Here is a 13,582-nt window from a genome sequence, read left to right on the forward strand (position 1 = left end):
TATACATATATGTATATATATATATATGTATATATATATATATGTGTGTGTGTGTAGATTATGAATTTTTACAGATATTTGTGTCTATTCAATAGCTATTATTTTTTTTTTTGTAAAATAAAACAATACAAGTTCGTTTAGACTCGTGGGCCTGTGGAGTGGGCCTGTCGAGTACAGTTTTGGTGACCTCAAACTCTACTTGATAAGTAGCTGGAGCCTGGAGTGGCCTGAGGTCGTAGCACGAGGTTGAGGTTGAGCTCAGTACTTGAAATCAGGCGAGTCCATCTCGAATAATCAACTAGTTGAGCGGGTGCTAATGCGAGTAACTTGACTCGGTTTTACCCAACCGTGAGCATTTTCGGGGACAAGCCTGCTTTCATGCTATCAATATTGGGGTACCAAAAAGCATCGACTCACTGCTCTCGATTTGTCTCTCGAAATGACTTTCAAAAAAAAGATTCTATAGATAATATAAATTTTATATATGTTCAATCTTTAGTGGCGGTGGAGCCAACCGAGATGTATATCGCCCAACCTAACCAGACTCGGTCTTCCCAACCTATTTGACTCTTTGGCTACAGTTATTTAGGTAATACTCCTAAAAACGATCGAATCCCTTCCGGGAACAAACGAAACAAAGATATGGACCGGGGCAAATAGATAGTAGTAGATCCAGCCATTACTATCAAAGCTATTGGACGTTAATGGTATTGAACTTATGAGTGTTTGGACCATAACAATTTCGACGAGCAATCACTCACTTTTGACAATTACCCGATTTCACAAGATTGTAGAGAATTGAGGCAATCGTGTGTATTAGAAGTAGACAATAGAGCGGCTATCCCAGCCAAAACTCACCTAGACATTCTCAAACGCTGCTCTTTACTTTGGATATTATATGACAGTTGTGAAATGGAGTGATTCAAAATGTCTTATTGAAGCCCATCCTTTCAGCTTCAAAGTCACTTAAAGAGTGGCGTCTCTCATGTGGGAACCGCGGAAGAAGGCATATTCTATTGAACTTGGTTATAAACCCTAGATCAGATCGTTGACATTCGAGTGAGCTCTTCAATGGAGGCTGGTTTCGTGAAGAAGCAAAGCATTGTTGCCGGAAATATAGTACAATTACAATCAATGATGAAAACAGAGACGATGGCCCACACTCATACGAAGAAGAAGTCAACTAGTGCCAAATGCCATGTTAACTTAATGTTGTAACAATGGACATGAAGTGCATTTTGGCATGGTGGTGACCAGTTAACAATTGCCAAATCGTTTCTGAAAAAATGTTTGGCTAGATCATCTTCTGTTCAAACTTTTTGGGTAGTGATTAAAAGAGATAGATTGTACATATCAATTTGGATAATGCCTTAGATGCAATGTTACTGGGAAAAAGGGACGTCGATCCATCCCGCTAAAGATCCGAACTAGCCCCTCTCAAACGGGACAGGTACGGGTTTGAGGTTTGAGGTAGGGAAGAGCCTAACATGTCGACTGTCTAGTTGACTAAACTTCTATTGAGGACCCGTTTTTTTTTTTCCCTTAAAATTGAACGGTGAGAGGTACGAATGGCACTAGAATTCCACGAATTGCTTGAATAAGAGTTGACGTTACGATTGATGTGAATGTAGGGAAACCTGCTTGCTTGCCCACCAGTGTGGAGATCAAGCATACAAGCTTGCCTTGCATGGAGCATGAGGCAATTATAAGGTATCCCTAATGGTTGTAGGACAAATGATGAGGAGGAGAATGCTCCCCCTATCCCACTTCTGCCTTGTGAATTTACCAATACAATGTGAATGACCTACTCGTCTCAGGATTAAAGAAACCAGATTTTTGGTTCAATGCGCATTCTGGGAATATCGTCTAATTGTAATAACAAAAGAAATACTCAAAGAAAAGAGGCACTCGTGGAACCGATCATGAGCCTGACGAAAATGAAAGAGACCTGCACAAAAATGTCGTGATTTCAATGACATCGTTCATGGAAAATCAATGGAAGGTCGGTGAACTTATATCCCCTTTGCAAGATTTTCATCTGTCAGGACTCGAGGCCATAAACGCCGGCTTGAAGCTTTTACCTTGTACCGGGAATTTACTCTGTTCAACAAAGAAATTGATCTTCCGTGTCTTTATTTGGGTTTGACTTTTCATATCCGCATATGAATCAAACATCGGAATCATCGTCACCCATCATGGTACCCTACACAACTTCTAAGATTAGAGGAGGAAAATAAGTGCAATTTTATGTCCCTCCATCCGTGGGGCATAACGGGCCATAACTCCAGACGCACAACTCTTTAAAGATATTATCATCGACGAACGAGATCTACTCTCTTTCTGTCCGACAATGGCCAAGAAGGGAAAAAGCGATCAAAAACTCCAAATTATACTCACCGTGATACATTTGCTTTAAATTTTCTTCTGTGATACCAAAAAATCTCAAACTTATACCTGCGTGATACATTTACACTCCGTCAAGATTTCGACAACGAGTACCGTTAAAAACTTAGCTAAATGAATGCCGGAAGGCAAACGGTGTTGACATGGCCCCCAAGTGATGTTCATCGTGACACATTTTACCCTAAACTTTCTTCCGTGATACCAAAAATCTCAAACTTGTACCTATGTGATTTTGATCCGACGGAACCTTGATAAAGGGTACATATGTTATAGGCATAAGTTTGAAGTTTTTTATGTCACAAGAATAAATTTTGAGTAAATGTGTCACAATGGCATAATTTGTGATCTTTGGTTACTTTTTTTTTTCTTCTTTAATAAAAACATATATGAAATCAAATGAGCCCTTAATGGCACATGGGACCGACAGTTAAGAGCAAGGGACTTGAAGTGTCCCACACAGCCCAAGTTGGCTGGCTTGGTTTCTTTCTTTTCTTGGCCAAACGATGGAAAATTCAAAATACCCATCAGTCCCTTCACTGATTTCCTTAGAAAAGTCGCCTCCTTTCTGATCTGAATCTCCCCCCTCGATCCAAGTTCAACGAACCCACCAAATATTTTCCTTCTTCCCTTTCGTGACTCCACATATCACGGTGTTGACCAGAAAATCCAGATCGCTCTTGAGCAAAGCATAGAATATGTGATGGGAGTCGGACGAAAATGGTATTCGTATCTTTCCACGGATATATAAAATGGAGGGTGTTGTCTTTCTCATCCGTTCTCTCTCCCCACGTCTTATGATTTTCATTTTCCTGTTATTTTTCTTTCAATATTCAAGAAAAGGGGCATTGGATTTCACGGCAAGAAGTAGCTGACACTTTGCGTTGCGTCCCTCCGTTGCGTGGCGTCCTCCATCTCTCTACATTAACGTTGGAATTCGCATGAAGGGCACACACAGCAGAGAGACAGAGTCCCCCTCTCGACATTCTCCGAGGTCATCTCTCAAGAGGTTTGCCCCCGAAAACCCACATGATTTTCCTGTTTTATTGGCGAAAGATGGGGCCGGGTTTTGAGTATCATGGGCGTTCTGAGGAAATTGCGTTGGTGGGTTCTGTACTTCTGGTAGTTTATAGTTACATGAACTTGCCTTTGGCTGTTTCTCAGCTGATTTTGAGTCTGGATGTTGAATTTTGCGTTTGAAGCATGGATGATCGTATTAGGTTGCTTTAATTTTGTTGACTTGTTCGATCGCGCTGTTCATGCTTTCGGCGACTAATAGATTTCGGTTTCGGTATCTTTTTGCTTATGGATATCGAAAAAGGAGAAGTATATTTGGTCTTTAATGTATAGTGAAGTTTAATTGGTAATGACCATCCTTGTAGGAAGTGAAGTCCAATTGCCGAGATAATATCAAGAATTTCTGCATTTCTTGTAAATCCCCGGATGGAAGTGCCAGTTCTGTGACTCTATCACTCCATGTAATCCTTTGTTTGTCGTTGTGAATCATATGCAGTGCCACATGGAAATTCACAAAGTAGGCGAATCTCCTTAATGCTATGTGATTTTGTCTCTGATGCAGTGGCTGTTTGACCTTTGTGTACCACTTATCTTTTGAGCAGTGTTGTCTTAACCATATTATGTTTTGTGCAGATAAGGAAGTTGTCGACATCACGGTGCAGTGATTGATTTTTACAAAGGTTGAGCGGCAGTGACAGTAGTGATTCGAGGAGAGAGAAGAACATGTCTTCGGCAACTAAGGCTGATAAAAAGGCAGCTGTCGATGCAGCAGCATGGATGTTCAATATTGTCACCTCTGTAGGAATAATACTCGTCAATAAAGCTCTGATGGCTACGTATGGTTTCAGATTTGGTACGTCCTTGGTACGACTATGAGATGAGCATCATCATGGTTGCATCGAATCAATAATTTAGATAAGCTTGGGATTAACTTTTATTGAAGATCAACCTTTATCTTTTCTCTGATTACTCAATACTCTTGATTGTTGATTTGGAGAGTAACCATCTCAAAAACCTTCAATTCTGTTAGAGTGGTCATACGGCTTTCTGGCTTTTCGAGAGTATCTGTCTCATATTGTTTTCACATTTCCTGTTTTACATCTTTTTCCCCGCCTCCTCACCTAAATAACTGAGAGGACATCCCACAAGGTTGATCTGATGTCGCTTTCTATCCAACCTTGTCTGGCAATTGCTTAATGATTCTGCTCGAATAATTTTCTGCAAGACTAAGGCGACAAAGTTTAGCTGTTTCTGAAGCTGAATCGGTGTACTATATTGTCTTGCTCAGTTAGATCCTTATATGGGTCATCAACATGTCCTGCTTTTGTTTGAATGCAAGTTTGAGGATTTGGTTTTCCTTCATGATTAGCTTATTATGGGGACTAGCTCTTGGTCAACTCACTTGAGATAGTTTATGTTGCATATCATTGAAGGAAACTTGAAAGATGATGGTGGAGCCCCACGTTTGAATTTGAAATTCTTCTGATTTAGTCCTTTCCCCTGAAAGAAATTTCCTGTGATTGAATTCTTATATTTTGTGCACTTAGGTTGCAGATCTGTTGACTTTTAGTTCTTGTCTAGCTCTAAATGCCCAAAAAGTTCTTGACTAGTCATTTCAATGATAACTCCTGTGGAGCTTAACTGGTGTTACCATCTGTCAGTAAAGGTTAATAGCTCTTTGTTACTCGTTTTTTCTCAATATTTATCTTCGAACGGCATTTTCTTCTAATTTATTCAAGCAATGCCGGTCAATTTCTATCTTATATCAGCTACCTTTTTGTAGCAGTCAGATCATTGTTTATGATTATGTTAACTAAGGAACTTAATGGACATCCCAGGATGAACTTTTGCATTACCTCAATGGCTGTAATAAAACCTGAGGATGCAATCGGTAGATGGCTAGATTTAGCAATCTGAAAAAGAACTTTTTCTGCTCCTCACTTTAGCAGTCAGTTATGAAAATTTCTCACATCTTTCATGATAAACTGGACATGGATTCTGAAGGGTACTGTCAGGCCAAACGTTGTGATGAATTAGTTGAAGAACTCTTTGCACCTTTGGAAAAGGTTCCGCGCCTCATTTTGTTTCAAGTTTACCTTTTGAGGGCAAGGTTGCAGGGCTAGTTTCCCCCTTCTTTGTCTGATTCTTTAAATATGTATGCTCTCAAATTCTCATGGCATTGATTCATCACACACGAATGATTACCATCTCTATATGCACATTTTACTGGAATACTTTATTAATGAACAAATCTCTCTAATTTTTCTTGGCGACAGTTTTTAGATGAGACAAATGAACGCTCCTTTTCTGCAGAGAGCATAGAATGAATTAATTGTTGGGAATAATTTTCCTCACACTTGTAACCTCTTGTCCACTTGAGTATGCTAATGAGATTGATATTTGCTATTTTCACGATGTTATTTCCAATCAATTGAAATCACTTGCTCCGTGGCCTTAAGTTTGAGATTCCCTTAATGAAGGAAGAACTGAGAAACAAAGAGCAGGAGAAGCAAGCAAAATGATTCATGCTTAATTTATAGGAGTAATCTACCACAATTTCTTTGACTACTCTACACAAAGTACACTAACATTGTCGATATTGATTGGTATCTTGCAGCTACAACTTTAACCGGTCTTCATTTTGCCACAACAACCACGCTGACGCTTGTTTTTAGGTGGCTTGGTTATATTCAGCCCACGAATCTACCAGTCAGTGAGATCTTGAAATTTGTTTTGTTCGCCAACTTCTCCATTGTTGGAATGAACATCAGTCTGATGTGGAACTCTGTCGGATTTTACCAGGTAAGTCTTCGAGAATCGGTACCAGAATCCATTTGCTTTTCTGATGGTGGCGTTGACGAAAATTTAACTTAAAACTTGCATGCTTGTTTTCTCCTTTCAGATTGCAAAGCTGAGTATGATACCAGTGTCTTGTTTTCTCGAAGTTGTCTTGGACCAGGTGCGGTATTCGAGGGATACAAAGCTCAGCATTGCAGTCGTTCTCCTTGGGGTGGCGTTTTGTACCGTCACTGATGTCAGTGTCAACTTCAAGGGCTTTCTAGCTGCCTGTATAGCAGTCTGGAGCACCGCTCTGCAGCAATATGTGAGTAAAAGCCGACTTCACTGAAGCAATTCTTGTCACGTTGACACTTGACATTTAGTATGCTAATTCCAAATCTATTTTCATAGAGAATGATTTTCATACTCTTCATGTGCGTTTCCCAGACATGCCACCAAATCATATCACAGTAACTACATTACCAAAATTCAGTGTAATTTGCTGTTGCTACAGAGACAACTCCAACCATCCTTCATTACAAATTTCTGAAATTGAATAATTCCTAATACAATGTATTGTGACTGCAGTATGTTCACTATCTTCAAAGAAAGTATTCGATAGGATCGTTTAACCTACTGGGGCACACAGCTCCTGTGCAGGCAACTTCTCTGCTTATAGTAGGGCCCTTTCTCGACTATATGTTTACCGGTGAAAGAGTTGATGCCTACCACTACTCTACCACATCTCTTGTAAGTTTTCTATCTTTGTTCACTGTCTTTATTTAAATGACCTATTAGGCAGTGCAAGTTTTTAAAAGAAAATTATTTTGACATCCATGCGGTTGTGAATAAACTGGGCCGTCACTACCTACGTATTAAAAATGACTGAGACCTAGTCTAGGTCACCTAAAACAATTGATTCTGGCCCCCCTCCTCCCCTGGTTAAAAGATGTTTGGCACAAAGTTATGCTGAGGATGGCTCTCTCAAAATCTAATATGGATGGGTTCGTTGCCTGTAATTATTGTTTTGGCAATCTAAGCTCATTGTACGACCTCTTGATTGGTCAAGCCATGTTGAAGTCACTTTTAGAAATACCGGAGCTGGACGTATCTTTCTGCACTTCTACAGCTTTGAAATTGCAACTTCCCTTTTCTGGGCCAAATTCTAATGTGGTGATTGACTTTCCGCGATGTTCTTTGTCTGCACTCTCGTTGCTCTGTGTTTTTAATTGTCCGTCAAATTGATGCAATCTGAGAATATGCAACCGGTTGTGCAGTTGTAGAAGACAGCCTTAACATTTCGGTCATCCATATGACAGAGTTACTGGAGGAAAGGAAATGATTTCGTCAAAATGTGCATGAAAATGATTTTGTTACCTCTGCAAGGTGGTGTGTCTAATCCCATTTGTATGGAAACAAGCCTGCTAAAGATATCTAATTTAGTAACTTCATCACCAAGATCTAGAGCCCAGGGGTACACTTTTCTGGGAAAATTTTATGTTGGACACTCTCCTTTCGTCGTATACATGCAAGTGTGTCGGTTCTTATCTCTACATCTGATTGTATGCTAAACATGCTTAATCGTGCAGGCATTCTTGATCCTCTCTTGTACCATAGCAGTGGGAACCAACCTCAGCCAGTTCATCTGCATAGGCAGGTTCACAGCCGTATCTTTCCAAGTGATTGGCCACATGAAGACCATACTCGTCCTGACCTTAGGATTCATTTTCTTCGGTAAAGAGGGTCTCAATGTGCAAGTAATATTGGGCATGGTTGTTGCCGTGATAGGGATGGTTTGGTATGGTAACGCCTCCTCTAAACCAGGAGGAAAGGAACGTATTAGCTTCTCGAGTCAGAGCAGCAAAAGCCAGAAGCAGGAAAGCCTCCTAGAGTCTACCGAACAAGAAGATAAGGTCTAAATAGGGCTCAAAAGGTTGGTGAGACGTATACCAAGAATTCTCTCTTTCAAGGAGTTGTTATGCATCCGATTTACTGCAATTGGTAGGTCAAGATCATGAGTAACTTGGAAGAATTCTTATCAAGAGAAATAACGGGAATAATTCTTTTCACATGATAGTTCATTTTCTTGTCGTTAATTTTGTTTCGAGTTATAGAAGCCACTGAAATGAGCCAGTCGCAGCCCTAAATGTCGCTCTTATTTTCTTGTTCACTTTCCACACCAAGCCATTGCTGTATCGAACGAGGTTTGTACATTGAGCTGCCCTTACCATTTTGGTAACTATCATAGTGATTTGTTAATCTCTGTGAAGATAGATCATGCCGTTTGAGTCGGAGCCTTTTCTTGTTCGACTGTTATACCTGTGGAAAATGCCATAATAAACCGAATTCATCCTCTCTCTCTCTCTCTGTGAGATTGCATGGACCATCTCTTACAATGAACTTGTGGTTTGTTAGACAGTGGCACAGTTCTGTTAGGGTACATTATGAAAGAATGGACGTGTTCATCAAATTGGAGAAAGAGACTTGTTATGGGCCTTGGCACATTTTCTGAAGTGTGTTGGGGCCCTGCAATTTGACAAAAGTCTCTTGTGGAGTCACTGTCTCATGGGCACCCACTTCAGTGAAGTGGGGACTTGAGTTTCATGGAAAATGACCATCAATTGGACTAGTTCAATAGGTGGAGGGATGAAGTAATTGTGATGCTTTTCCAGATACTGCAGATGTGTAGGGCATATATTCAATTTGTCCTGAGATGTTCATTATGTTTCTTCTGTGAGGGCCATGGTGTTGTCATGTCATTGATCTGAAGCTATAACTTCTCTAACATGAAACCAAGTGAATGAGTGCAGGTTTTGCTCTGTGAGTCCAATTGAAGAACTTTTGCTGCTGTAATGTTATTGAGCAGTGAAAGCCTGCAGCAACTTTGCATGACTAACTATCAAGCAATTGCGTAACTATTACCTCAAACTACGTAGCTCATGACACATTTACCCCATATTAATTTTCGTCTCACAAAAAAAATCTAAATTAATATCCTTGATCCAAATCTATCCTCCATGAGCATGCGTACGTATGAACACGTAATAGATGGTTGCAAGACGGATCTGACATGAAGAATGACAGGTTTGGCAAGGAAAATGTTCAATGTAGTCCCTAAATTGTATGAAAATATTCAATGTTGTCAATCCATTAATCTAAGATCGGGACAACTTTGAACATTTTTATATAATCCAGAAACTAAATTGAACATGTACCAAAATTTCAGGGACAACATTGAGCAAATTAAAAGTTCAGGGATGAAGTTCAGGAACCACATTATACATTGAACCAAGTTCAAGGACCATTTGTGTCATTTTTCCTAATTTTTACTTGAAATCAAAGTTTTCAACTCTTAAATCTTTTAACTATAAAAAGTTCCTCATCAAAAAATTGGATTAATATCACAAAAAAATTACAAATCGGTACACCTGTGACAAATGGGGAGTACAACATAAAACCGATACATCAGTCAACTGTCGCGTGTCATTTAACGGAGCAATTCGACAGTAAAATTTAACGAAAACAAACTGAGGGTAAATTTATCACGGGTGTACTATTTTGGGGTTTTTCGCGGTATTAACCCAAAGTAGTATGGCCTAAACCCTAATAATCCTCGAGGGACGAGTACGCAATTTACTTTTACGATCCGGGGCAAAAACACGAAAAACAGAAAATGCAGGGGTGGAGGGGAGGAAAGAGAGAAAACCCAGTGCGCAAGTCACCTTGCTCTCAAGCTCAAGAGCTAAAAGAAAGCCCAACCAAAAAGTTCCCCCGACACTTCCCTTCTTCTTCTTTCTTCTTCCTTCCTCCGCCGTCGAAGAGCTCGCCGTCGAAGAGCTCACCGGAATCCGGCGAAGATGGAAGACGAAGAGGGATCCCAGCAGCCCCACCTCGTGCTCGCCCACCGCCTCTTCCTCCTCAAGCACCCCGCCGTCCCCGACATCGAGAAGGTCCGCCTCACCGACGACGTCCTCGCCTCCATTAAATCCGACGGTGATTCCTTCGATCCTCCCCCCTCTCTCCGGAAATCCTCTCCGAGCCTCCGTCGTCGGAGATCAGACATGGTTTCGCTGAATGGTTGTTTGGTGGTGTTGTTGCGCTTCTTCGTGCGTTTTTCAGATATGGTTTCGCTGTACGAAACCCTAGCGGCGGAGTCCCTTCTGGAGACGGACGCGGGGCTGCTGGACTCCATGCGCGCGCGCATCGAGGAGGAGATCAAGAAGCTCGACGAGAAGTGAGCTCCCGCGCCTGCCTTTTCCTTGTTAAAATTCGCAGCTTTTTACTGCCCATTTGGTTCAAGAACCCTGAGGTTCGGGTTTTTCTTTTTGCGATGGAGAATGTGTTGTCGTGTGGTTCTCTTGCAATGGATCTGGGAAAATCAATGAATCTGCTGTTGGGATACTTGCTTGAGTGTGGACCTTTTCAGGGAAATTCAGAGATTGATATTGCTAGATATATTTTCTGACTGATAAGAGTAATTTGCTCGGACCATGTTTTGGCACGCAGCGGTGTTTGGTTGTGCTGTGACCGGTAATGCAGCGCGCCTAACAATGCTGTCGAACAACGGTTTTACGGCTTTATCTTGTGGTTCTTTGGACTGAATTAATCCCCTATTTCACGCATTCTGTTGTTAGTTTGATGAGTTGCCATGATTGCCTTTGTGTAGGATAACTGATGCTGAAGAGAACTTGGGCGAAAGTGAAGTTAGGGAAGCTCACTTGGCCAAATCTTTGTATTTCATTCGTATCGGTGACAAGGTAAGTATTTGGCCGTTCTAGTTACCTGCCCCGTTACTTATGGAGTTTGCCGTTGGAATATAATTTCGGTATTATCGTTTTGCGAACATAAGGAAAAAGCATTAGAACAGCTCAAGGTAACAGAAAGTAAAACAGTGGCTGTCGGGCAGAAGATGGACTTGGTCTTCTATACGCTCCAGCTGGGTTTCTTCTACATGGATTTTGATCTCATTTCCAAAAGCATTGATAAAGCAAAGAAGTAGGTGCTAGTGGCATTCTTTGTCCTGTTAGGTTGTTAAACGTTAATATACTAATGAAATACTTGATTAAATTATCGCCAGCTTGTTTGAAGAGGGAGGTGATTGGGAAAGGAAAAACCGTTTGAAGGTGTACGAAGGATTGTATTGCATGTCGACTCGAAATTTCAAGCAGGCTGCCAGTTTATTCCTGGATTCCATCTCAACCTTCACAACTTATGAACTGTTCCCTTATGACACCTTTGTGTTCTACACTGTTCTTACCAGCATCATCTCATTGGATAGAGTTTCCTTGAAGCAGAAGGTAGATACTTTAACTATGATAAGTTCCCATTTTTACCCCTGGTGATATCTCTTTTATGACCGATTGGCACTCCAGAGTCAATATTGAAGGCACTTGTGCTATGGGCAGGTTGTGGATGCTCCAGAGATCTTGACGGTGATTGGAAAAGTACCCCACTTGTCGGAATTTTTGAACTCTCTGTATGATTGTCAATACAAATCTTTCTTTTCTGCTTTTGGTGAGTTACTTCACCATAGACTCTGACTTTGTTGCTACTTTTTGTCCTAAAAACATGTCGCTCGTTCTTGGTCAACTATGGTAAACTCTATCTACAGATTGTATAAGCCTTTATACTTGGCTCTGACGTAGATTACTGCAACTTATTGCTTCTCTCTTGATAGTGTGTGTCTGAAATTTGGATTGCCCATGCAACTCTCCTTAAAACTATTTTGATAGGACTCTTATTCGGTTTGGATGTTGAAATCTCACTGTTTTTTCTGTTTGTTCTGTAAAGCTGGTCTGACTGAGCAAATAAGATTGGATCGCTATCTGCACCCTCACTTCCGGTATTACATGAGGGAGGTCAGAACTGTTGTTTATTCCCAGTTCCTCGAATCCTATAAGAGTGTTACGATTGAAGCTATGGCAAGAGCTTTTGGAGTAACAGTTGATTTCATTGATGCGTAAGTTATCACAATTCTGATCATACTTTATATTAAGGTTTGGTCCTGCTGTCCTCTGGAAGTTGACTTTCATATGATGGAATTATTTGATGTTGTTAGTCTTTGAAATATGCGTTATTTATCTCTGAAATATTCTGCCCTAAATAGACATAAACCTTCTACAGAGAATTATCCCGCTTTATTGCCGCCGGAAAGCTTCACTGCAAGATAGACAAAGTTGCGGGTGTCCTGGAAACTAACAGACCAGATGCAAAGAATGCCCTTTACCAAGCTACCATAAAGCAAGGGGACTTCTTGTTAAATAGGATTCAGAAGCTTTCTCGTGTTATTGATCTGTAAAGTAAGCAGGCAGTTTTCTGATTTGGTGGTTATACCATTGATTTTCAAGTGCTAAAGCATTCAAAGCATCATTGTTGAACTTATCCATGAGTTTACTTTTCGAATCAACATTGGCTCTCTTTTTATATTGAGCTAAACTGGATGAATCTTTGATTTGACGTAGAGACACTGGACCAAATAAGAGAATTTGGTGCCATTGAGTGTTGCTGTAATGTATGGTGATAGAAAAGTTTCCCGATATAGCATCGACCAAGAGCATATCGGTAGACTATTTAGAAGTGGTTGTCTGGAGAAGATGTGGATTTGCATCCTAATGGTACTGTGGAAGGGGATTTCTTCAATTCATGCACTTGGAATTAGACACAGTTGTTGGTTGTATTCTAGATAATAATTGGTAATGAGCTTGATGCATGATAAACCAGGTAAATAGTGATGTTAGGCATTTTTTGGTGAGATTTGGTCCTAGACAGGAGAAAACAACAGCAAATACTGAGTGGTCAAATGCTTAGTTTAGATTCGGCAAATCTGTCTCTCTTTCATGGTAGTCTTGAGGGCCTCGCTTGTCTCTCGGAGTCTTATTCAATGCCCATGGATGACGTTATTTGTGTGCATTTGTGAGGATTCCTCCGGTCGAAAGTATAGCAATTAATTTTATATTGGGACGTGGGAGTGCTGATCGTCGAGGGAATACTGTACCTTGTTCTAATGTGTTGATGCGCTGCACCAGGAGTTTTAGGATTGTTTGTCTGCTCCCACTCTTGAAGGAGATGCATCACATTGCTTTTGCTGGCTAATGTCTTGTAACGATCGCCGGCCTGTCTTGTGCTGCCGGAGAGTGTACTGAACTGCTGGCCATTTGTCTCGGTACCTTCCTCAGTTTTTAACATCCCGTTGTAATGGAATGTTCCGGCCGTGAAAGGAAAGGTCATTTTCTGCTGGGCATCTTAAGAAAATTTATCTTCAGTCGGAAGCCACTTCGTTTTGGATTTTCCATGCTAATGAAAAGTTGTTTATTTACGTGCTTAACAGGGTTAGGGGACTCGAAGTCCAATTTAGACTTTCATTTAAAACGCTGCATCCAAGATTGTC

The 13,582-nt window shown here is 40.7% G+C and overlaps 2 protein-coding genes across 4 annotated transcripts; both read left to right on the forward strand.

The window, feature by feature from the left end:
• Positions 1 to 2,887: 2,887 nt before the first annotated feature.
• Positions 2,888 to 8,550, forward strand: LOC115681954 (UDP-rhamnose/UDP-galactose transporter 4). Of its 3 annotated transcripts, none has more exons than XM_030606066.2 (7): positions 2,888 to 3,123; positions 3,239 to 3,504; positions 4,051 to 4,270; positions 6,035 to 6,219; positions 6,320 to 6,520; positions 6,784 to 6,945; positions 7,785 to 8,550. In XM_030606066.2, exons 3-7 carry the CDS (start codon positions 4,141 to 4,143, stop codon positions 8,112 to 8,114), a joined length of 1,008 nt encoding a protein of 335 aa, XP_030461926.1. In that variant the 5' UTR covers positions 2,888 to 3,123; positions 3,239 to 3,504; positions 4,051 to 4,140; the 3' UTR covers positions 8,115 to 8,550. The 3 variants fall into 3 exon arrangements, with proteins under 3 accessions (XP_030461926.1, XP_030461925.1, XP_030461924.1); XM_030606065.2 differs by having other exon boundaries at positions 2,889 to 3,123; positions 3,239 to 3,409; XM_030606064.2 differs by lacking the exon at positions 2,888 to 3,123 and having other exon boundaries at positions 3,139 to 3,409.
• Positions 8,551 to 9,993: 1,443 nt separating this feature from the next.
• LOC115681953 (26S proteasome non-ATPase regulatory subunit 6) lies at positions 9,994 to 12,731 on the forward strand. The gene is made up of 8 exons (XM_030606063.2): positions 9,994 to 10,188; positions 10,315 to 10,429; positions 10,862 to 10,952; positions 11,045 to 11,190; positions 11,273 to 11,492; positions 11,601 to 11,709; positions 11,986 to 12,154; positions 12,319 to 12,731. The coding sequence occupies exons 1-8, from the start codon at positions 10,053 to 10,055 to the stop codon at positions 12,491 to 12,493; spliced, it is 1,161 nt and encodes a 386-aa protein (XP_030461923.1). The 5' UTR covers positions 9,994 to 10,052; the 3' UTR covers positions 12,494 to 12,731.
• Positions 12,732 to 13,582: the final 851 nt, after the last annotated feature.

The sequence above is a fragment of the Syzygium oleosum genome, unplaced genomic scaffold (assembly GCF_021117445.2).
Source record: "Syzygium oleosum isolate NSW1041296 unplaced genomic scaffold, Sole_v2.1 Sole_v2.26, whole genome shotgun sequence".
Taxonomy (NCBI): Eukaryota; Viridiplantae; Streptophyta; class Magnoliopsida; order Myrtales; family Myrtaceae; genus Syzygium; species Syzygium oleosum.

Bases quoted from the DNA above. Each gene is read 5' to 3' on its own strand.
- LOC115681953 (XM_030606063.2), top strand. From the start codon at position 10,053: ATGGAAGACGAAGAGGGATCCCAGCAGCCCCACCTCGTGCTCGCCCAC. The intron at 10,430-10,861 runs GTGAGCTCCCGC...GCCTTTGTGTAG, and splicing joins ATCAAGAAGCTCGACGAGAA to GATAACTGATGCTGAAGAGA. The intron at 11,710-11,985 runs GTGAGTTACTTC...TGTTCTGTAAAG, and splicing joins ATCTTTCTTTTCTGCTTTTG to CTGGTCTGACTGAGCAAATA.
- LOC115681954 (XM_030606066.2), top strand. From the start codon at position 4,141: ATGTCTTCGGCAACTAAGGCTGATAAAAAGGCAGCTGTCGATGCAGCA. The intron at 6,220-6,319 runs GTAAGTCTTCGA...TTCTCCTTTCAG, and splicing joins ACTCTGTCGGATTTTACCAG to ATTGCAAAGCTGAGTATGAT. The intron at 6,521-6,783 runs GTGAGTAAAAGC...TTGTGACTGCAG, and splicing joins GCACCGCTCTGCAGCAATAT to TATGTTCACTATCTTCAAAG.